At 37.8% G+C, this 25,865-nt stretch overlaps 1 protein-coding gene across 1 annotated transcript in view; it reads left to right on the forward strand.

Moving 5' to 3' along the window:
- The window catches only part of Reg-5 (Rhythmically expressed gene 5), an 82,371-nt gene extending 61,011 nt beyond the window's left edge, over window positions 1-21,360 (forward strand). Inside the window, exons 3-6 of the mRNA XM_071593632.1 lie at window positions 13,924-14,028; window positions 14,724-14,798; window positions 17,741-17,949; window positions 21,085-21,360. Of these exons, the coding sequence (XP_071449733.1) occupies window positions 13,924-14,028; window positions 14,724-14,798; window positions 17,741-17,949; window positions 21,085-21,261 (566 nt within the window). The 3' untranslated portion in view covers window positions 21,262-21,360. The remainder of the gene's footprint in view (window positions 1-13,923; window positions 14,029-14,723; window positions 14,799-17,740; window positions 17,950-21,084) is intronic.
- The last annotated feature ends 4,505 nt before the right edge of the window (window positions 21,361-25,865 follow it).

Raw genomic sequence — 25,865 nt, forward strand, 5'->3', positions numbered from 1 at the left:
TTGGTTTGTAAGATGTCTTGCCATTGGTGGTGGTCGCTCCAATGGCGTATTCCGTTTGCTCATCCAGCTGAGCGTCGAGAAATCAGAGCGGTCAATCCAGTCAAGTACAAGTGATTTTTTTAGCGGTAAATCACCACGTCCGATCCACGTCCGTGCGCTGCTGTTAATTTAACTTTATTTTATTAAATCTGGATTTGTTAGTTTTTGAAGTTTTTTAACTTCATCGGAAAATGTAAAAAAAATCAAGCCTATTGCAAAGAGGAATGGATTGGGAATTAAAAATGTCTATACTAAATTCATCAGAGTGATGATGGATGAATGAGAAAACGTGAAGACATATAAAAATTGCTAGAGAGGGGGATATCAAAAACATTCCAATTTAGCCCTATTTAGGATTGAAAATCAACAAAACTAGTCCATTTATAAATATACCCCCAGAATTGTCGCTTTGCAGTGTTTCCATAGGTTCAGAATTGCGATATTTGTTAAGAGATTCGCTAAAATCCAGGCGCAAGGGTGGTTTAGAGCTTTTCGTCACAGCGAGATGAATTAAGACTGCAAAATATTCCCTATATCTCGCCGTATGCTCCAATCGCTCCGTAACCCATAGAGACAATCACGCCAAATGCTCCCTTTTTTCCTCTTTCAGCCAATAAAAAATGCGTGCATTTTTAAATAAAAACACATGCATTTGGAAATAACTCGAAAATTCAACGCTCTTACCTGACCTCCACGGTGAGTTTTGCATGCAAAATATCCTTCCATTGAAGTATATTCGGGCAGTGTGGCTGAGCTAAGTTGGTGTCCTTGGGATGAAGAAAATCCCTCCAACTTGGAAGGAAAATTAAGAGATTATGGAATTATTTGGAAAAATGAAAGGATTGAAAGGAATACCAAAAGGGCAGATAAGACTAATTGCATAATAATGAGCGAACGCAGTGGTTAAATTAAATAAAGCATCTAAGGAAGGGACATTATAAAAACTCTTGAAACGCTGAATTAAAGAATGATGCAGGGGTAATCTTAAGATTTTTATGCAGCTATTCCCCATTTTATAAAATGTTTAAAAGGAAAAGTATATTTTAATCGCAATAAATATGCTATTATGTATCGAAGCCTGGCTAAATCATTAGGTGAATATGTTAGCGTATCGAGAAATTTTGCGATTTTTCATGCGGTTAAAATAATGTATATTTATGATGTGATTGTTGTCCTTTTCTTGGTATTCCTATCGTAGATCGTTGCTCCCAAGACGATCGTCTGTTTATCGCCATTTACCCAATTAAATGTTTTCAATCCTATGGATTATTGAGTGTGCAAAATTCGCGTAATTTTGAGCCATTCTGGAGTCGATACGTCCGGCTCTGTTTTCTGCACAAAAGCTCCATCTAAGTTAACTGTCTCGGATGTGTTGGCGCCAAGGAAAACCAGTAATCTGAGAGACGTAGTAAGGCAACGTAGGCTGAGAGTAAAAGAAATTGAAAACATTTTACGTACGGAGGGGACTTGAAATGAAAAAAAGGTGAAATCTATTGTGGCTGTATTTGCACACAATGAAATCCACATCACTTCAAAAGGAAACTCGTGTAAATAGAAAGAGATAAGATTATTATATATTCCGAGAAAGAAAAATATTAATGAAAGCGATTTATTCAACATGGTGGGGGATGTAAATTGTCATAATCTAAATAAATTATTCAGTGTTCACCGAGGGAATGCGTTCATGAGTAATTTATGGATGTTCATTGAAAAAGAAGTTATGACTTATCGGTACCCTTAAGTATGTGGGGGGAGGGACAAAATATAATCAAAATACTGATGTGGAAAGACACGCGATTTTGTCCTGAAGCGTAAACTTTATGATGGTAGGTTAAAGGAAGATATTTTGGAATATTTCTTGTTATGTAGTTGGGACATAAGGTAGAAAATAAATCAGGTTAGAAGATAGCAAAAATTAATGTTTCTACATAGAATTGGGAAGAGAAAAAATTGAATAACAAGTGAAGTGGGCTACTGAAGCATATTATAGTAAAGAAAATGCTAAGTTATCTAGGAATCGAGAGGGGAGAGGTATTTCTAACCGGATAAAAGGGCAGTATTACCTAATTGTAACCAACTCAAAGCATTCATATGGATCGAGGGAAAACTATCGGAGCCGTTTAAAGATTTGCATTGTTGAGGTTATATGCCAAACATTGTTTAAATATGGTAATTTCCTTGGAATACCACGGAATTGTGTATTTAGTTTTCAGAAACCATTTAAAACCCAACTCTGAGCGGTAGACGCCCACTTATAAACACAAAATAAATATAAAGTTTGACAAGTGACAATTCAGCATCTTTAATCAGTTCGGAATCTTGACGAATCAATTGAGAAATATTTTTTCAAAGATGTTGTATAATGGTCTGAGACTGTTAATATTGGTGGAATACCCAACCAGACCATTCTTATTGTACTGATTTTAACTCACTGCTCTTTGCATGGGGTAGTTTGGTGTCGATCGGATAAATCAAGGCATGCACAATTGACAACCATTTGCGTTAAAGCGTCCAAGTTGCAACAAAACCTTGGTAAGGGTGTTCCGGAACATTGGTGCGGAACAAGGTTTTTATCATCTATAATCTCTAGAAAATTGATTGCGATAATTAATTGCGATGGTAATGTCTCAAATGCAGTTCCGCTTAGTCGCTTGCAGTGGTTCACATGCATATGAGTTTTCGCCATTACAGGCAACTGGGATATCCGCTTTGAAATCCTGGTCAGGTCTAGTGATTCTTTTTTCACGGATCTTCCCTCACCTGGATATTAATCTTTGGAGGATCGTCCTGGTCACGTCACGGCTTCTTAAAGGAGCGTGCGAACCCGAGGCAGCCTTCAAGTTCGCAGCCATGCGCACCACGTGAGCCTCTGTAGCCGCCGAAGAAAAACAAGGGCGTCTCGCATTGAGCCAAGTTTGCGTGCTCTTGCGTCTTCCCCACCTCAAGTCCGAGGGGATCCCAAGGTTGCGCATCCGCGGCCAGCGTCTCCGCTAGATCATGAAACACTATATTTAAAGGGCGTAATGGGAGGCATGCTGCCTTCGTCGTCGGGGGAAATCGCCTGTGAGCGGGGAATGATGAGTCGGCACTAAGCGGCTGGGCGGATGTGAAGCAGAAAGAGATCCACTGTGCGCAAAATGCTGGTGACATGGTTTCAATTTTAAAATGTTGTACTTAAGTCTCAGTAGGCATGCATGCAGGCCAGCAAACTTCAGTTATTGTTCTTCCAATCTTGATCTTCATCCACGATAGATATACAGTTGCCTGGTAATGATACTGACCTCCGAAGCCGAAAATCCGGGTACATACAAGATCCGCCCCAAAAGTAATAGGACCGAGTTGATTAAAAAAAATGTTTCGCCAGAATTGATATATTCACTCAAACGTCTTCGTAGTAGCACCCTTGTGCGTCTACTCATCGCTGCCAGCGGATTTTCAACGCCTCGTACGCCTTCTGGAAGGCGGCGCCCGGAATACTGCCACGCTCCTTCATCACGGTCTGTTGTAACGCTTCCACCGAACCATTGCGACGTCCTTTCAACACGGATTTTTAGACGGGGGAAGAGGGAGAAGTCTGGTGGGTCATTGTCTAAAAAATTTGGATCCTCACTCGCATGGTAGAGAACCTCTTGGCAGATCCGCGTACGAGTTTCCTTTTGTTCGTCCGAGAGCACTCGCGGAACCAACTTCGCAAACAGTTTTCTCATGCCCATGTTCTCCGTAGCAATTCAATCCACATCACTTTCAGGGATGTCAAGTTAGTATAAACCATGCGAACACTTAACGTGAGATCCCTGACCAACAAAGCCTTCACTCTTGCAAGATTTTGGTCACTTTTTGTGGCCGAAGGGCGTCCTGCACCTTCGGAGTCTTCAACATTTTCTCTACCCTCTCGAAACAAATTGTGCCTCTCAAAAACTATCTATCTGCCCATGGCGTTATCAACATAAGCTGCATTGAGCATGCTATGAGTCTCTTTCCCAGTTTTGCCCAGTTTCATGCAAAATTTGACTCCCGTGCCGCTATTCCAATAGCCATCCCATGACGGAGCGTAACGAGGTCACATTATAGAGGTTTCGCAAACGAACGATCCGCACTCCACAAAGGCTGGGAGCCAAACACCACCGGCCTCCAGCCTTTCCTAATATTCCCCTCCCTCGAACCAAGCCAGAGAAACCGCCGCCCGTCCGTCCGTCCGTCTATCCGTGAAAAAAGTCGTACCACTTTTGGGATACATCTAGTATCCATACAGGTGTATGATGGTGGATTTTTCACTGGATTGTCCACCAGTGCTCTCATGAGTACCGTTTGGATATTACTTAGAGTACAGCACTCCATACATCTAATGGGACTTTATATTATGAACACCTTGGTGCCCTTGGGGTTAAGACGTTACCCACACTTCCGGCCTACTTTCCATTGTATTTTATATGAATCCCGAAAATACTCCAATATTCCGATAGACCAAATGAATATGAGTTTCGGTTACCTCCCCTAATAAATACTATGTACTGTTAGTGTGGCTGAGGTGTGAATAAGGAGTCGCAAACTACCTCGCCTGTCCACAACAGGGTTTAGGAAGATGGCGAGATGGCTGAGCAAGTTATCACACCTTTTCTGGTCATAGGTTGAAGAAGAGGCTCAAATAGATTCACTTCTCAGAAGTTTTTAGTTTTTCTCAATGAGTTATCAGATGCACAATCACCTTCCACCGAATTAAATACCTAAAACTCGATATCAAGAACTCACTTTAATCGAGGTGATGATGTGGTGGTAAAAAATAAACTAAAACTGAAGGATAACTTTAGTACACACCTACGAAGACAACCGTGGGCAGACTAGAATGAGTGATAAATTGTTGTTACAATCAGCAACTAGCAGTAAACGAAATGCTCAGATATACGTGGTCTGTGGAATAAATGCTCGAACTGGTGAAATCTGGCGGCCATGACTCGGACTATATCCCCGCCCGCTAGTAGTGCTAGCTGCCTGAGATCCAATGAGCCGTCTGTGCTTGGCAGATCGTCGAGCTGTGCGTTAGGTGCCAGTTATATTAGTTTCTGTTGTCCTTGTTTTCACTGTCCTTCGAAAATGGAAATTGATGAAATCGGGGAGCAACGAATCAACATCAAGTTTTTTGGTGAAGTGTGATAAAAGTTATCAAGAAATTACTGAAATGTTGACAGCTGTTAACGGTGATAATGTTCTGAAGAAAACGTCCGTTTTCAAGTGGATTAAGCGTTTTAAAGATGGCCGACAAGACGCCGCGGATGATGCAAGGCCGGGACGACCTTCAACCACCTGTGTTTGTTGACGACAACATTGATCGTGTGCGGTTCCTTGTACTCACTGATAGTCGAAAAACTGACCGAGTGATAGCTGATGAACTGAATTCAGGAAAATCAACAGTGCACACTTTTTTAACCGAACGTGATGGATGGATCCTTCGGCAGAACAATGCATCTGAACATTCAGCATTGATTGTTCGCCAGTTTCTAGCAAAAATTTCAATCACCATCCTGGATCATCCACTTTATTCGCCAGATATTTTTTTCTATTTCCAAAATGAAAAAATGTGATGAGGGGACATCACTGGGAAGATGTGGACAAAATAAAGCAACAAACGACGAGAAAATTAAAAAGCCTAACTGCCGGGGACTTCCAAGGTTGCTTTGAACAGTGGAAAAGAAGATGAAATAAGTGCATAGCCCACGAATGGAGAATACTTTGAAGGGGACAAAAATCGATGTGGACAAAATTTTTCAAAATAAGGTTTTAATGGCCTCAGTTCGCGTATTTATTGGGCAGGCCTCGTATATCCGTGCTCGATGCTTGTTGGTTAACGTTTCCGAAATCGCTGAAAGGTAAGAGTTTACTTGTAAAATTTCTCACTTTAAATAATAATATGATTATATTGAGGGATATTAACGCAGTGAGGTTCAAGACGGAAGATTTTCAAAGGTCCCACTGCAGCTTTTGTGTCGTGTTATGGCGACGCTTGTAGGAAGGCAAGCGGCAATTCATGCGGTTGGGCTCTGACCTCAAACCTATTGGAATGGAGTCACTGAAACCGGCCTTCGAGTTCGGGCTCCAGCCTGCATATTCCATAATGTCTCCGGGTTAATCATACTCCTCTGCATCACGTGCTAACGAGAACGTATTTTGCAATTTGAACAGTTGGAAAAATATTTATAGCATGAATTTTCTAATGCTGCAATTTTCCGTTGCGCTGACTTCCAACGGTGGTCTATTATTGCACGGAGAACTACTGCTTCCTGATAAGCAGGAATCCTAACTGGAAATACATCCAACGATTATTGCACTTAATAATACTTATCGATGCGCGTATTTTTAAATTTTCGAAAGCTGAATCATTCCTACTACTTTCTTTAAATTTGCTACTTTTGGTAGAAGGGTAAAAACTTGACTTCGGGAGTGCCCGAATGGACTTGGTGGATCAGAAACATAACTGTGACTAACAGAGAGGTCACACTGCCGGGAAAAAGTTGTGAATTAATCATTCTTCAAAATTTTGGAAACTGCCCGAATTATTCCAAAAAAATCGGTGTTATGATGTGAGAATCTGAATAATGTGATAGGAATTATTAACGGGAACGATGAACCCGTTTATTGCCATTACTAGTCGGATACGTCGGATTTCGGTGTGACCAGTGGCACGAGAATCGATGAGGAGATGATCCTCGAAATACATACCAAATCTACGAGGGTAGGCTGAAAACTAATGCACACATGCTTTTAGACCACAAACAAAATTACGTTCAGAAGTATTCCTAGTGGCATGTGGAAATAACATTCCCCCTCAACACGCATACGAAGATTTGAGATCGTCACATTCATTCAGTTTATTTTGACAAGTGGAAGTATGGAGGTGCGTTCTGGTGCTATGTCAACGCGAGTTAAACAACATACTGTTATCAAATTTTTGCCTTAACCTCATCGTCCGAGGTGTAATGATTATCATTGAGGTGTCTCTTGAATCTAGGAAAAAAATAAAATGAACAAGACGCAAGATCGGGGGACTAAGGAGGGTTTTGTTTGCTCTCGTATGTGAGACGGCGTGGTACCCATTGTGTACATTTTTACGGTATCGCATTTGTTCAATAATGAAGCCAACACGTTCCTTTGGATATTTCAATATTGTTTGCGATACGCTTTTGAGTGATTCGCCGGTCATTTTGAATCAAATCTTCGACGAGTTTGCGATGTTTATCGTGTGTCGCAGTGATCTGACGTCCACTGCGTGTTTCATCTACAATAATGGCTTTTTTAGGCTTGCAACCACGAAATTTTACTACCCATCGATTTACAGTAGACATATCAAAGGTATCGTCACCATAAATAGCCTTTCAACGACGATGAATTTCAGTAGGAGCCACATTATCAGCAGTTAAAAATTCGATAACAGCACGCTGTTTAACTCGCGTTGACATAGCACTAGAACACGTTTCCATACTTCCGCTTCTCAAAATACACTGGAAGAATATAACGACCTCAAGCCTGTGCATGCGTGTTGAGGGGGAATTTTACTTCCACATGCCACCAGGAGTGCTTCTGAAGGTAATTTTGTTGGTGGTCTACAAGTATGTGGGGATAAAAACACTGGGGATAAAAATCGGCAAACAAGAATGCTGGTTTGCCTGGAAGAAGTCTGGCATGGGAAACTAGACGGGAGTGGTCACCCTGACTAATTATTTGCATGCTTTTCTAATGGTAGTGAGACATAAACGACGGTAGCAGCAGAAAAGGAAAGATAGGGAGCATTGCAAATGTGATGATGTACAAGTATGGTGAAGGACGAATCGAATGACAAACGGAGAGGTTCCGCGAAGGTAAGGGGAAGAAAGAAGTTCGATGCAAATATTGATAAGGATACAGCATCACTTATAGGATATATGTTAAGACACGTGATGACCCGGCCAAGACATCGCCAAGGGCAAAATTAGAAGAGTACTGGGTAAATGTGATGAAAAGGTCAAAGATAAATGTTATCTTTCGCTGTTTAGGCTTCATTTAGAATATGCTGCGGGCATATTGGATCCTCGCGAAGTTGGATTGATTGCCGTATTGGATCGCGTGCAGCGTAGGGGAGCTAGATTTGTACAACTTAGTCATGATAAACTTAGTCGCGTATCCAAAATATTAGAGCAGCTTGGCTGGGAATCACTCAACAGAGCGAAGGTTAAATTATAGATTGAAACTCTCGCATTAATTGGAAGGAAGTCTCTTTAGAAGTGATGTTGAAAATTTATTATTGCCCCCATCGTACTGCGGTAGGCGAGATCATGTCAATAAATGTAGAGAGATTAAGGGTAGAACAGATGGATTTGAGATGCCACTTTTTCCACGAACGATAAGGGGTCAGTATAACATTGTCCGACCGCGGTAGAGGTCATATTCTGGTTTGTATTCACCCCCTGCCACGCACCCTGGCGATGGCTTGCAGGGTACTAAATTATCTAAAAAAAGTGAGCGAGTTGAATTAAAGAGATGCATGAGATGCACATGGAACAAACAACCCATGTGTCAAGAGAAGAAATATTTAGGCAAGACAAGATCATCCCGGGGAAGGAATTGGTGGAGGGCTGCTCAACACCAATTTTATAATTGGTGGCCTACGATATTGATAAACGCTCGCTTCAATACTTTGGCAAAAGTATTGAGAAACAAGACAAGCCTTATCCATTCTTTATTTATGCATTCCTATCTTATCCTTTCTTTATTTAGGTGTTTCTATTAACCTTCATGCCAACAATATAAAATTATTTCTACTTCTTGGTTTGTTCTATTTACGTTTACCCAGAGGAAGATAATTGGTATTTCTTCAAGTGAAAACTCGAAGAAATCGTTATGTAATGGCTAAATCAAAACGAGAAAGCATAATAAAATCTCGTTCGTGAGCTCGAACCACAATTTCAGTTAAATTCAGTCACGAAACGTACGTAATTAGAGTAAAGCACAACATTTCACATTGCGAAACGGTGTTGGGAAGCAGACGCGATGCAGCAATGATTCTTGGCCGTTCAACCGTTGCCAGGGCGGGTTTTTGGCGTAATTTGAAAAAAACTAAATTTCGTAGGATCTGGGCTTTGAATACGTACTGACTGACAGAAAGTGACGCTGATTTATATAAGGTGTCTTTTTTCCTGTAAAATTGAACTTAAGCTGTAAATTGCTATTGTGAAACAATTCTATTACTTATCAGAAAGAAGGTCGGTGATATTAAGAATATAATGGTGGTAAGCCGCATAGTTCGCTACAATATTTAAAATAGGGCATTAAGCAAAAATTCCTCGTTACAGCCTATCATGAATCATACTTGACACCTTTAACCAACCGTACATACAAGTAGATCCTGCATAGGTATTCATAATAGGATGGTAAATAAGTCGAACTCGTATTGCAAGATTGTAAACGATCTTACTTAAGCTATTATAGTATATAGTATTTAACATCTTTTGCCCTTGGAGTTTTCACCCAGCTCCTCCTGAGGAGTTGGTGAGAAGGTTAAATGCTAAATCCTTTCCGTTCACGAATCATTGAGGAAATTAATTATCTTTTCCTGGTTTGGTTCCTTGTGCGTAGGAGTCACTGTATTTTGTTCGTCTAACATGCGAGAGGAACGAAGGGAATAAAGACTAACTAATCCAACTCGAATACCCCGGTCTTTCCTTCGATCATTTTGTTTCTGCTATTTCTATGCAGAAAGTAATTTACATTTGCGTGTAGCGAGCGAAGCAGTGGGGGAAGTCAAGTAGTAGTATTTAGGGGAGGCGACCGACAGCTGAGGTCATTTGCGCCCTAGGGGATGGACAGGAAAGGATGAAGGGTGGAGAGAAACCCGGCGTCGCCATTAGCCTACTTTTTACGAAAGGCGCCGAGGGGTCCGCAGCTTAACGTCCCACCCGACGGACGGCGTACTCACTAGAAGTGCCCTCCACAAAGCACCTCAAGTAGGGATCGAGATACCTCTAGAAAAATATTCAACACCGCCGGGAAGCCAAATGCTTGCTGTAATAACACACACACCTTAGGGCAGTACGCCTCGATCTGCAGTTTTTGGAAGGCCGCACCGCTTGTCGTTTGTTTACAGTAGCGAGTCACATTGAACAAATCAATTGGAAATCCCACCATATGTAAAATCTGATCAGTGATAGGTTTTTACAGGTTTTTACTTCCGTGTACCCTCATGCCTTCTCAATCCCTCAAAAATTTTCTTTTTCACCCCGCTGCTTGCGAAATTTTCGCTTCGTATTGAGATTCCTGCATTGGCTATTCTTAAACATTCCAAATATAGCTTTCTGTTTAAATTGAGTGCTCACCTTCATTTTTCGTGTCCACGATCACTTTCAGGTAGGCCGCTTTCTTCTCTAGGGGGCATGAGTAAGGGGAACTGCCCACTTCCGCACCAATATTAATACGAGGGTAGGCTGAAAACTAATTGCTTACATGCTTATAGACAACAAACAAAATGACCTTTAGAAGTACTCTTGGTGGCATGTGGAAGTAACATTCCCCATTAACACGCATGCGCAGGTTTGAGGTCGATACATTCATCCAGTGTATTTTGAGAAGCGGAAGTATGGAGACGTGTTCTAGTGCCATGTGAACGCGAGTTTAACAGCGTGACTTAAAAAGTGACTACTACTGAGATTCATCGTCGTTTAAAGGCCATTTATTGTGACAATGCTGCTGATAGGTCTACTTTAAGTCAATGGATAGTAAAATTTCGTGGTTGCGAGCCTCGAAAAGTCATACTTTTTTATACATACACGAATACATGTGACATTGTATGTACGGTATTTCGTCATAACATCTAGTTCCTTTAAAAGCCCCAAAATTTCAGAGTTTAAGAGGACGCCTCGGTAGCTTAAGTGGCTAAAGCACTCGACCGAATATTGAGGGATCTGGGTTCGAGTCCCAGTCAAGGCGAATGATTTTTACGCTCTGAAATTGTTGCATTGAAATGCACATTAGCGGATGACTCCGTTAAAAGTTACTGTTGCGGCATCTCCCGCAGTTTCTTTGGAATTTGTCAAAGGGAAAACACCATACGTGTTTAAAAGTTGGCTTTAACCTCGTGGACAGTGGCGCCTCGCGCACGACTACGAATACATGTGACATTGTATGTACGGTATTTCGTCATAACATCTAGTTCCTTTAAAAGCCCCAAAATTTCAGAGTTTAAGAGGACGCCTCGGTAGCTTAAGTGGCTAAAGCACTCGACCGGATATTGAGGGATCTGGGTTCGAGTCCCAGTCAAGGCGAATGATTTTTACGCTCTGAAATTGTTGGATTGAAATGCACATTAGCGGATGACTCCGTTAAAAGTTACTGTTGCGGCATCTCCCGCAGTTTCTTTGGAATAGGACAAGTTTCTTTTACTCCATGTCTGTTTTTAATTAATATTCTTTCATTTGGAATGCCCTCGACCTATTACAAGCTTTATCCAAATATCATTCCAGTAGTTCCGTCATTTATGTGCTGATATTAACATATAGCTCAGCATTCACGGTCCATTGTGACGTAATTTTCCATATTGAACTAGCGGTTTACACTCTTCGGCGGAACAATACTGAGAGGCATAATTAAACCAGTATTCAAAAAGAAAATAATACTGAGCTGATGACTGATTATTGTCTCCAGTCTTGAATTTTCTTCTACTGCAGCAGTCACAAAATCTCTTGGTTCCAAGTCCTGCAATGTCTGCTATCCCAGTTATCCGGATGTTCTAAATTCCTCAGCCGCAAGAATTGGCGACAAATGGTCATTTATTTTTTTTTAATAGTCCAGCTCCAAGACAGTGCGGAGAAGTTGATTAATATTTTTTACAGTTGGCTCGTCCATTGCCTCGTCCTTGGGAAGGTCGCTCAGTCACTCAGTGGTCGCCCCCCCCCCCTCTCGCCCGAGCCAAATCATTACCGCTTGCGACGGCTTCTTTTTCGTTTCGTTTCTTGCTTCATACAAGTTTTAGCCGATGGGAAACTAAATATGCATTGGCTAATTGGCTTTAACATTCGCGATAGTATAGTATTTCAATTTTTCCCCGCCTACTTTCTGTGGGTGAAAGTCTGCGGGGAATTCATAAAAATCAGTTAGGGTTAACACTTATGTTCAAGCTTTAGTTAGTCAGTTAGCTAAGAGGTATTTCAAGCATTGATGAGTGCATTGGAAATTCTGTGCGACAGGTATGGGATGAGAATAAATGTGAAAAAAAAACAAAGGTAATGCAGTTCACAGAAAGAGAAAGGCTAAGCTTAACATAAAAATAGCAGGGCAAAAACTAGAACAGGAAGAACAGTTTACATGTCTCAGGAGTATTTTTTAAACCAAAATGAGAGAAGTAGTAGGGACGTAAGGAGAAGCGTTGCACTAGGCAAAGAGGCTTTTACATCGAGGAGGGAGTTGATGTCAGGGACGTTGAGTAAGGATATTAAGAAAAGGCTGGTGAAAACTTTGATATGGAGCATAGTTATGCATGTATGGCACTGAAACATGGTCATTGAAGCGGGATGATAGATGTAGATTGGAGACTATTTAGATGTGGGTGTGAAGGATGGAGAAGGTGAAGTGGATGGAGAGAAAAATAAATGGGGTAGTGCTGGGTGTTGTGGGGGAGAAGAGAGGCTTTTTGGGAAAATGAATGACGGACCATTGCACTTTTCCACTTCATAAATTTTTAAAAAATTTTATCAAGTGGAAAAGTGCTACGATAAGTTAATCATTATACGTATTTGACTTCCAGCACATCATGCCTGAAGCTACTCAATTTGTTGTTGGCAGAAATCATAAGGTTACAGAAAATAGATGCAAAGTATATTAATTGGCGATGGGATGTTGGAGACTGTGATAGAGGGGAGAATGTTATGCAAACAAGGAAGGGGCGGAAATATGATAGGGATGTAGTAAGTATAGGGAAATAAAGATGGGCTCGTTGTTGGGTAGGATGCTGGGTTTTGTTGTTTTTTTAGGAGAGACAAGAGAAATATTTGGTGGTTGTATCCATTAAAAATCTAACTTAACTGGTATATTACCTATAATGAATAATAATCTCAATTTTCCCTAGCTGCTGTTGGCCAAATACCCACTATTGCATGCCTATTCAGCAGCTTACTAAGTAATATGGAGATTTAGATGTATGCAGGGATATCATTTCAGTTTTACGAGGAGATATATTTTTGAGATGACCTTAAAGGGTTTATCAGGTGCTATTGATTCCATAAGTGTTATAATTTTTTTTATTTTGCTTGATATATCAATTTCGTTTCCAATTTCTGTATCCCCATCAAGATGGCTGAGGATTAAATCAATATATGTGGATTTATGTGGCAGGGTACAAAAAGTTTAGCATTGAATGCTATCTTCCTCGACCTCATTCAATCAAATAGCTATAGAATGGAAGCCCTGTTATCACTGTAATGTTAATTACCCAACTTGTTTCCTTCTCTTGCATTTGCACCTGATTATGCAATTTGAATATGCCTCATTAGCACAACAGGAACTCTCTCTCTATTCCCCAAGACTAACCTGTTCCATCAACCCTCAAGTGTGGATTTACAAAAAGTGCATTAAAATTCTTACTTTGACGATATATGGAAACTCTTTGAATAAAATTATAAGTTTGCCCCTTTTTCCCAATTTTGAGCATAAATCCAAGGCCTGGACTCATGGGTGATTTGATTCTTGCAATGATCACTTAGCCATTGACTGTAAAGGAGACATAAAATTATTTGTGGGCATTGCAAGCAAATTACTTACGTACAAATATATATGTAAATATTTAAATTATTCTTATTATTGAAAACTTGAATATGTTATTAATAAATTGCTTAAATAATCCAATCTACATTTTCTTATTATTTTCAGATTGCAATAAGGCCCTCATCTTATATGGTATGGCAAATCTAGCAAAAATGGAAGACCACCATTTGGACACGATGGATCCATACCAAAGAGGGGCAAGTGGCATCAGTAAGTTGCATAAACTTTGAATCTTCTGTTTTTAATTTAAAATATATTTCATAAATACTGTCCCTTAAGTGTTGACATAACTGCTGCTCTATATTATCTCATGGAAATAGCCTCTAAAATGAATCATTCAAGAATATATCTAAATGTGAAAATGTGTACAGCATGCATAAATGTGTAACACTGTAATCATGTGAAATATTAGTCCTAAATTCAAACCAGTATTATTAAAACCAAACCATACTACCTCTATGAAAGCATTAAGTGGAGATTCTTTCATTTTTGCCTTTAATTTGCATTATTAAATGTGGGAAATAAATATTACCATATCTTATATATCATGACTTTTATCCATTAGTACACCTTCCAAATTCAAAACTATCCATTGCCTGCTTGCATCCTCAAAGGCAAGGCAAGTAAGTCATGCTCAAACTGTTATATTGGAGTGGGTAATGTGATAGTACTCAACTATATCTATCATATTCCTCAAATATTATGATTGTCTGTTAATCTGTCTATTTTTTAAGCTATTTACTCTCTGTCTCCAATGCCAGAAATTTTTCTAATAAAAGTACCAACTTATTAAGAAACTTCAAAAATGTAAAAAAAAAATTGTTTCTCTTTGGTCTGATGGGAATATTTAATTTATGTGTAGTGTCTTGGTCATTTTTCATACAACAATTAATATTCTCTTTCAGTTTGGGATTCAATGATGAAGGGCAGCTTTGAAATCCCAGATGAAAAAAGGCCACAGGATTTTTATGTAACCAATCGTAAGTGTGTCAAACTGAATTTAATCTATTCCATTATATTTATTGAAACATTTTTTTGGATTTTAGAGTACCCATCTCATCCATGAGTTAAGACAGATTTGTTTAAACTAGAGTAATATCTCTTATATTTGTGCTTTTAGTTAAAATAATAATTTTTCTCATGCTCTTTTATAATTAAAAATTGTAACTAACTAATTGTTATCTAGGTATATGTATAAAGAGAAGCACTCCAGATTATATGCGGCACAAAATCTACAGCAAGGGTTTTAACTAGGAGGTACAATTTCTCAGTTTCTACCACACACATGTATTTTAAAAATTAGTCCCACTGATAATTTTCAAACTAGAGCTATTCGTTGCATTATAGTATCTCATCATCACCAGTATTTCAATCCAAAGGTGGTTTACCGCAGCCCTCCATCCTCCTCTCTATTCAGTGTTAATTCTCTCATCCACTGAGAGTTTTTCAGTATATGGTACTTCCTAATTTGTCCTATGTACTTGTCTCTTGATCTTCCTCACAAGACCGTACCTTCATTTTCTCTTCTCTAACGTTTCTAACTAACTCATTGTGCCTCAAGGTGTGTCCAATTCATTCAGTGCTTCTTTGCTGCACGTGTCTCCAAGTGGTCCTTTCCTCTTCTGCCCTTCTATGTACCACCTCACGTTGTCTTTCCCTTTCATCCTCATCATTCTCCTCTCCATCACAATGTTTCAAAGGTTGCTATTTTTCACTGATGCACTTCTCTAATATTCCATGTCTCTCATCCATTGGGTTCCATACTCTATATAAAATTTTTGATGACCTGCTTCCTTGTTGGCAACATAAGGCTGTTGCCTCTTCTTCATGAGTGCCTCCATAGCTTTAGCTAACCTTCATTTGATGTTGGTCAAACCTCTTCCTTCCCAAGTTGCAGCACTGTGCAGGTAGAGAAAGCATTCCATTCGTTCCAGTTTCATTCCTTGAAGTTTGATCTCTGTCTGCAGCCTCTCTCCTCACGCAAAGAGTTTAGTTTCATCTGCTCGATACTCACATTATAATGCCTAGGTACTTGGATCCATGGCATTCAGAGTTGATTGCAGGTCCTCTCATGTTTCTGGTACTTTCCAATGTCACCTGAAAACTGAGGCATGTTGATTTCCTCAACATTGACCTTGACTCCTTTGTGGCCCGATTAGTGTGCTTCTTGTGTCGTCTCTGATAGATGCATGTTGAATAGTGTTGGCAAAAGGTTGCATCTTTGTTCAAATCTTTTGTTTGTTTCTGCTTTCAGTTTCCTTCTGCTTATCATTTGCAAGATTGCTACCTGATTCTTGTAGAGGTGATGGATTGCTCTTCTGCCATTGTACTCTCTTCCAAGTGCTTCAAATATCTTGAACATCTAGTTCCATTCTATGTTGTCAAAGATTTTGTCCAAGTCCACAAATGCCTCATTTAATGGCTTGTTTACGTGTATCTTTTTTTTTGGCCTGTACCCTCCAGCTGAGTATTTAATGTCTTATGTGAGACATCAGGCAGGTTATGTGTTCTTCGCAGTTTATCTTTGCAGTAATATACATGCCTTCATGAAAATGAACTGAGTTATCTGCATGCATAGAAGAGTAGGGAGGCGCCCATTAGAGATGATGATGTAATTTTACATTAATTTGTCAGTATCAAAATTAAGTCCAAAAAAATTTGGCAAATAGATACCTTCCTACTTGATAGGTATACTGTCTATATATGCCCTCAGGTATGTACCCACATTTATTCAAAATGCTCTGCTCCTCTATGTCAGTACAGCTAATGAAAAGTCTTATTCAGAAAATCAATTTTGCAATCTGTTGCAAATATTCGTCCAGAGCATGCATTTTTTAATAATATTTAAAGGTGATTTACTACCCAGTCCAATAAATACACAACCTGAGGCCATAAAAACCTATGTTTTGGAAAATATAGTCTACATCGATTTTTTCCCCTTCAAAGTGCTCTCCATTCGTTGCAATGCACTAATTCCATTTCACTATTTAAAGCACCCTAGGAAGTCCTCGGCAGTTAGGCTTTTTAGGTTTCTCGTTGTTCCTTGTTTTATTATGTCCACATCTTCCCAGTGATGTCTCCTCATCACATTTTTGCATTTTTGGAATAGGAAAAAAATGCAGGGGGCAGGATCTTGCGAATAAGGAGGATGATCAAGGATTGTGATTGAATTTTTTGCTAGAAACTGGCGAGCAATCAATGCTAAATGTGCAGGTGCATTGTCATGGTGAAGGATCCATCCATCATGTTCGGTTCAAAAAGTGTGCACTGTTGATATTCCTAAATTCAGTTCATCAGCTATTATTCGGACAGTTTTCCGACGATTGTTAAGGACAAGGGACTGCACATGATCAATGTTGTCGTCAACACAGGTGGTGAAGGGCGTCCCGGCCTTGCATCATCCGTGGTGCCTTGGTGGCCATCTTTGAAACGTTTAATCCACTTAAAAACGGTGTTTTCTTCAGAGCATTATTACCGTAAACAGCTGTCAACATTTCAGTAATTTCTTGATAATCTTTACCACACTTCACCAAAAAACTTGAAAAATCTGTGGAAAAGTACGAGTCTTTCTTTCCTTTTTTAGTAATGGATATTAATTACTTCCACGAAGTGAAGCCTGAAACAATAGAATATATACAAAAAACTTGACGTTGATTCGTTACTCTGTGGTTTCAAACAATAAAAGCAAGGACAGCATAAACTAACATAACTGGCACCATACGCACAGCTCAACGATCCGCCAAGTATAGACGGCTCATTGGGTCTCAGGCAACTAGCGCCACTAGCGAGCGGGATTATAGCCCAAGTCATGGCCACCAGATTGTACCAATTTGCATATTTATTGCTTAGATTCATTCATGCATAACTATCTCTGTAGGTGAACTTTGCCATTCAAGTTTAGAACTTTAATTTCATTTGACAGCATCCACTGGCAGCAATCTGCTCAGGGAGGGTGATGACAGAGTGGACTTTCCTGGGGACAAAGGATCCTCGGCATCTGCTTCCAGTCAGTTTTCGGACTATGCCTCACCCCCAGAGAGCATTTCATATCGCCCCTTGGGACCCATGATGGTCAGAGTGATGCCAGATGGAGGACCTGTGCCTGGAGATGGACCACAACATTATCCAAAAGTAAATTTCATTCCTCTGTGCTCCAGTTACGTACTACTTGAGGAATAACTCAAGGCTTTGGAGGAGGAACCATGACAAAAGATGGTTACTTCGGCCAGGATATGAACTCCTTTGCTTATGCAATTCATCCTTAACCAATTTAATTTATATGGTTGTGAAGTTGTTTTAAGTCAACAGATTTTAATAGTCTGAGTGTAATAATATCCTTCTCCTATTATTAAAATTAAAAAATGACTATTGCTTACCAAAGTACTTGAAAGCAAAACCAAACAGAATTTCATTCTCATGAAGGTGAATTTCACAGTTAGTAATGTGTTAGGCTTTTAATTGTTCATATTCATAGTCAGTATGCCAAAAGTAGCAGCAAAATGCGAGATTCCCACAAAAGAATTACTCGAGTAAATTATGTGTTCTTGAATGGTCCATTCTGGTGAATTGAGTAGTTTATTTATGTGGATGGAGTAATTATTAGATTTTTGTCACATGAAATATGGGTGGAATAATATAAATTGATCATGTCACATATTATACACAACTAAGTTGTAGTCATTTTCTGTTAGAGTAGCCAAACCCATCTGGGCTAGAGTTCTTAACTTGTGACCATGGAGATGCAAAGTAACCGCAGGCATCAGAGCACATTAAACAGATAAATTACAATTAGCAACCTATGGATTATTTTTGTTCCTCTGAGAGTTGGTTGCGACTGATCATAATATCACCAATCTCATTGCAGTAATTTCCCATAATGAAAACATATTTACTGTTTTGATTGAATGAGAAATATTTTTTCCATTCAAATGACTGAAAACCCTTTCCATTAAAGGAAAAAGGAATTTTAGAATGAAGCAACGGCATTGACTGAGCATTTTTTTCTTTGAATCCAAAAACCCTAATGGGTTCCAACGATATTGATGGCGTCGCTACCAACTCTCAGCAAGATGAACGTAGTGAGCAAACTGTCCACCAGGATGCACCAGAGAGCACCAATGTGGCACAATCAAAGCACCAATGAAATCGATCAAATCCATTGTGAAAAGGAAAAGGTAACCATTCAGTGAAATACTCGTATTTCAAATTTGAGATGAGTTATTGTGCCTACCTCTTCGATTTATTTTCAGTTTGTTATTCATCTTTATATATTCAATTAAAACAAAAATAATGATACGGAGCACAATAAAGTCCCTTATCTAAGGAGAGGAATTGAATCTTTTAATGTAGTGAATGGAAAACCTTTCAGTGATAACCTAAATTCAGCCTCTTAATCTTTTTCTTCTTCTGCTCATGGCAGAGAATGTTTCATTTTTATTAAGTAGATACCTATAATGTCAATCTTATAAAATCCTTTGATTGGAACAAATGAGGGGCTTAGTTAGACATTCGAAGTACATTGACCAGAAGCCCAGTTTCATTGCCAAGCATAACACTGTGAATTTCACTCTGGCAAAGCGAGCACTTGTTTCTGTTTGGTTTTGCATAGATGTTATTATTGAGGAAGTAATTCTGCAAATAAACAGCCCAGAATTATTTTTACATGCCTAATTGGTAAATAGCCTTTCAATTCACCATCAGTTTAAGAATGGTACAAAATTTTATTGAGAGTGGATGTAGTGTACTACATAAAAAACACCATTTGGCCATCTTTTAGGTTTATACCTAAGAAAATAAATGTAAACAAGGGAATTTCACAAGTGTACTACGTTATTTCACGGTGAGTTCATCAGAACCAATTTTAGTGAGATTAATGTAGCTTTTAACAATAGAGGAGGCTAGTATGTGTTACGCAACACCAGAATCATTACCCATTGTCAAGGAAATTTTAATGCTATACCTGTTTTACCATATGATTGTACATTTTCTGTCATATGTGTGGAAATATTTCTCTAAAATCTCATGGTATCATAGAACACAATGGTTCTTTCTTCTCTGTTTAAATTTGCAATTTTTTCAAAAGCTAAAAAATTCAATGCAGCTGTGAGGGATTCACCAAACATATTTTCAAATGGTGTGATGTTTGAAAGCAATTAGTGTAATTCCAGACAAGAACAACAGGTGAAAAGCATGCCTGCAAAGCTATTTATGCATTTTTGAAGCTTGGCTTATAGTAAACTCTATATGACTGAATCATGAGAGAATTATCAATTTTTTGGATTATCTGTGATACAGCAATGTCAATAAACTTAGTCGTAAAGATAATCAAATCGTTTGATCTTTTTGATCTACTTTTGAAAAATTGCAAATTTGAAATACAAGGACTTCCTCATATGTTTTTAATTTCACAAAATCAAGAGTTGCCAATAGTATTTAATGTTTTAATTTAAGCATATCTGTACTTTCCCATTATTGTTTCCTTCACATTGATTAGTCCTGGGAAGGGATTCAATACTCTCCTTTAAGGGGAGGGCAATTACATATGTTGTGTTACCATGAAACAAATAAGTCGTTAACTATATACAGTGCATTATTTTCAATGGGTAACATATGTTAAGGCTTTGAAAACCATACGAGCGATCCTTAATCAATATTCACTCTTTGCCAGTAGTTTGTTTTTCCTTGCCATGTGATAGGCTTTGCTTTCATAGGAAAATAAGGTATGCTTTTCACTTGATCAGATAGTTCTGAGTTCTTGTAAAACTATAATCCCACCTTTATAAAAATGGCAGAAAAATGTGAAAAGTGTACTTTTCTAAAAAATTCTAATTAATCACATGGAATGAATAAAGGGAGTGTATAATCCATTTTCTATAAAACCAGTTTTGCGAGTTTTAAGAGCTGACATAAATAAACCTTACCATTCATTTTCATACATAATGAGGAGCTTCGAAATAAAGGATTAATGCTTTTGAAGATATTCACAGTATGCATGCACCTGAAACATGTATTCCATCTAATATTTGACCAATCATTTACCATTTGGTATCTTCCCGTGCATTGCTTATATTTGTTTCTCTAAAAGTACCAGATTGATGGGAATCTCAGAAACTTCAGTCTGGAACATTTAGGGAAACAGTATAAATGGGTGAAAGGAGAATTAGAATTACATGGATATATATTTTCGGCTACATATTTGATGTATATTTTTATCAAGCATGGTAGTCACTCTTTGTAACCGTTTGAGTACCCTTCAATATTTTACAGGATGAAGATGCAGAGGAATATGCATTACTCAGGAGTCGATTTGTGCTCCCTCCCCATGACAGCCCCAAGAAAAGCAAACCTTCCTCTTTCTCAGATTCTGCAGACAGGAGCTTGAAAGCCAGCAGACAAAGTGGCAGTGATAATATTGGGCAATATCGCTACATGCTGGTCAAGTGAAGCAACATTACTCCGAAGTGTCTGCTATGTCAAAAGACATTAACAAGACAAGTCATTATGACAACAAAAGACTATGATTGTGAAAGGATGTGATTTTTTTACAAAAGTGAAGATGTCGAATCAATGTTCATAAAACATTGGTGGCCCAAATGGCCTAGTTTTAGCCAGTTATTTTGCTGAAATTATCTATATCGCAATCATTTAGTTCATGGGGGAAGCCATAAGATGTTGGATAAGAGATGGAGGGCTGCATTGCCTTCCTTAATGCAGAATTACCCACTGCGCACATGGTGCTGGAGAAAGCTGTTTTAATGAAATCTGGATTTAAAAAATGGTATTCTTGAGTTCAAGATCATTATTGATATACTTGAGGAGCATTGAGTCTGACCCCCAAAATATTTTACTCTTAGCAATATTAACTTATAAATTTGTAGTTGTTAAGTTTCACTAAAGTACAAATTTTCTTAAGTTCAGATTAAAGATGATTGAACTTTAAATTATGCTCTTGAATATCTCTTCAGTTCTGTATTGGGAATATCTGGATGTGTAAGAATCAACTCATGACATTATATATTTGAAATGTACTGTAATTAGATGTTTGTGAAATGCTCTATGTGCATTCAAGAGTGCCTACCTGCTAAACAAACGTCTTGTTAGGTTTATTGCAATTTGAGTTCTATTATTCTAAGCATTCATTGGTAATTATTGTACAATTTTAATGCATTCCTTTTAAGTATTATAGTGTAAGCTCAGAGATAATAATCTTCATTACTTTAGAAAATGAGTAAAAGATTTTGAATTGTCAATCATTAAATTAATAGGCTGTGGAATGAATCTTTTCGTAAATATAAGCTTTAACAAATAAGAATGAATAACTGTGTTTAGTCTTGCCGTGATGATGTAAATATTTCTATTTATGTACATATTAGTTGTAATAAAATGATTTCTTTTGTTTGAATATACAAGTATTATTGTAAACCCTCCCACGGAGTATAACATTAATATAATGGAAGGCAGGACTTGCTCTTTTCAATAAACCCTGTTGCTGTACTGGTAGGGGTTATGATAATTGCTCCTCATAATAAAATAAATGCCAGAGAGGTTGAAGGGTAGGTAAGATACAAATAGCCTTTCATTGAGGAACAGATACAGTCTTTGTTTTGCATCTGACATCTGACCTTATGGCATGGCACCTTGAATTGATGGTATCACATTAAAAACACCAATGAGGGAGACAATCGGAAACCATCTCAATTCTGCATGAATTTTATATGTATGTAACCTTCAAGAGGGCAAGTACTAGGTATTGAGAACTGAAGAAGGAAATTATGCAGGGCATACAAAATGAAGTGCACAATGAAGGAGTTACTAGGAATCATCAAAAACTTGCCATACCGACCAATGAATTATTTTAAATTTGACTTTTCCAAGATTCTTTAAAGGATGGTTTTAAATAGACACAGACAAACTACCATTTCACCTCTGATCCTTACTGAACAAGATGCAACCAGACACTCTACACTGCAATTGGCCCTTCTTCAATTCCACATACTTTCTATCTCCTTTAATTTGTACCAGCATGCCTACTCTCTACCTCCCCACAACCTAAAGTCCAACACAAATCAAAATGCTGTGCATCCACCTTTCCTGCCTCCTTTGGATGCCTCCCAATAAACCATCTCTCCTCCCTTCTCACCACACCTAGCACTTCATTTCTTTTACATCCATCATACTTTCTCCATTCTCACCCACACCTACATCACAGAAGCCTCTGATATCTCCTCTTCTTGTGCCCACAAATAGTCTATCATCTTGCCTCAATGCCGTCTCCTAACCATCCAAAAAAGCTATGCTCCAAATCAAAGTTTTTGTTTATCTTTTCCTAACATCCTTTCTCATGTCCCTGTATGAACTTCCTTCTCAGAAAAAAGATTCTTAGCCTGATGGAATTTTTCTTCGGATATGACTAATATTTTGATCATCTTAATCTAAAAGACTTCTAAGATAGGTGAATCATTCCACCTACTCTAGTTTATACCCTCCGATTTTTATGTTTCATGCAGTCTCACTATTTTTGAAAATGTCATGACCTTTGTTTTGCTTAAAGCAATTTTCATACTATGTCTCTCAAACTGATTTTCTAATTTGCTTGGCAATGATTGTAATCCTTGACTGACTGGCTTACTCAAGATTGATCATCTGTAAACCTAACTGATTTTATGAAATCACTACTACTTTTCATTCCTATCTCATTTCATGCTCTTCCCTCTCCAAGATTATTTGATTCAATTCAGCTAACTGTTGTTGACTTTTTACCCAGATACAAAGCATTAATAGTATATTAAAATGTATGAGTCATGCTGGGTAAAATTAATTTAACATCAAGATTCACAGTTTTACAATGTAAAGTTTAACTGCATCAAAATACCTACAAGTTAAATCACTTGCATTGATAAAATGCACTTTAAATACAGTCTCAAAAGATAGTTTTGCATAGACATAAAAGGAGCAAAATTATTAATAGGAAGACAAAATATGCTCCTATACGAGGGATGGGTTCTCATTCAAACAAATTTCCCCAAATGCTAAAAATATTTTTGAGTGATATATTGTGAAAAGAGACACTTGTGCATTTTACTATGTCCATTTATTTCTTATGCTTCCATTTTTTGGCTTCTACCAAAATTTTTAGTGATATATTCTAAAATCTCCAGGAAAAAAATTATATTTATCAGTTACAAGGTGACGAGTTAGGTTGTAGATCAGTTTGATTATTATAGTCCATTGACTTTATGAATTTACATCAGGATCATGCACTCTGAATACTGAGCAACTGTGGGGGAGAACATAATTGCAGAAAACACAATTGGGGCATTACATGACGGCATTGAGACTTGCATATTTGATTGATTCCACATCAATGCAAGGGAAAGAGAATGTTTCCAATGGTATTTTTGAGTTAATGACTGTAACATTCCCACTTAAATGAAACAAAACCTGTTTTTTTACTTTTAGTTCATTGTTTTCATATTGGTTAATTGAACATGGTTGGCTTTGGTTGATAAACTAAATAAACTTAAATTAACCACCTACTATTGCTGATTAGTGAATATAATCCTGGTATTGGTAGATAATTCTGTCTGTAGCCTTTATAGAAAGATAAAGGATGGTAGTGTGCATGAGAAAATACACAGTAAAATTTTCCGAATACATGAGTATCATCCATAAGCAATGCCATCATCTTTAAGTTTATCAACTAGTTGGCTTAAAAATAATGTTAGGTACTTCACAAAATTTTCCTAGTATTTCCATTTCAATAATAAGTATGATTGAGGGAAAAAATTCTTATTTGAATCAAATGAAATAATTTAATTTTGATCTCATTGAATTCGAATGAATACCATTGCTAATATTAAAATTATACGGATAGAATTTTTTCCTGAAAACAATGGAAATCTCTTCTCCATTGATCTTAATGTGGTGATATATATTGACAATGGTATTTTTCATCAAATTACTCCATTTCCTAGTAGTGAATACTCTATCCTGGAAAATTTTATCATTAAGTTAGATTTTCAAAGGATCCAAAGATCTACATGCTGATTATAAATTATGAATTTTTTTATTATCTTTCACTAAAAAAAAGCATTTTTATCAATCTACTATGTAAGAATTTCGCATTGCTTTAGTTGAGAATATTTTCTTTAAAATCAAGTGAAACATAGTGCTTCATTTTGAATAAAAATTGTAGAAAGCATTTCTCAGCCATTTCTAAATCGTCATCCAATCAAAATAATTCAAAATTTATAGAAAAAGAAATTTTTTTTACTCTTTCCTGATTGTAAATTTACTTTTATTATCTCTCAGTAGGTTAATTAGCATATATGCTTATCATAACACTGGTTGATTGGGATCACCTATTGAAGTCCTAATTTCTCAGAATTAATTTTTTTTAATATTACCATAGTTGTACGTTATACTGCTCTCATTACTAGAATGCTGAGGAATTATAATGCGTCACCAACAACTTGCAATGCCCACAGTATGTTTCATTTCTTTCAAAACTGTTATCAAGTCTCCATATAGTTCATCACACAACATGTTGGTATGATCTCATTGAACATGTGAATATTTTATTTGTTTTCTTGTCTTAAATATTATTATTTTATAGTGATTGTATAAGCTGTTATTTTATATTTCACTTTGTGATGCAATTGGGTAGTTTCCTAGAAAAAAAGGAATTAAATTTGATTCTCAACTGAGAACTGCTATTGAAGACAATACCTATTAATTTTTCACAGCATGGGAAGGGTCTCTCTAGTCTCTGAGTCGGATGCATGGATGGGGTGTATCTAGGTTTTCAAATAGTTGGAATGGAAGGATCCCTGGTTTGCTACACCTTAGAGTAACAAAAACATAGGGTGGTATGTAATTTTTGAGTGGAAACAATATTTTAAGTGATTATTATTCACCAATTAAAAGGTTTGCTGAAATAAAGGTGGCGTAGGACAGATCCTCTGATCTCATGTTACTTTCTGGGATGCTTACCGTAATCATCTGTTTTGAGTTCAGAACAGAATTCAATACCTAATATAAATACTCTA

This window comes from Hetaerina americana, unplaced genomic scaffold (genome assembly GCF_022747635.1).
Source record: "Hetaerina americana unplaced genomic scaffold, ioHetAmer1.1.p SCAF_6, whole genome shotgun sequence".
Lineage (NCBI taxonomy): Eukaryota > Metazoa > Arthropoda > Insecta > Odonata > Calopterygidae > Hetaerina > Hetaerina americana.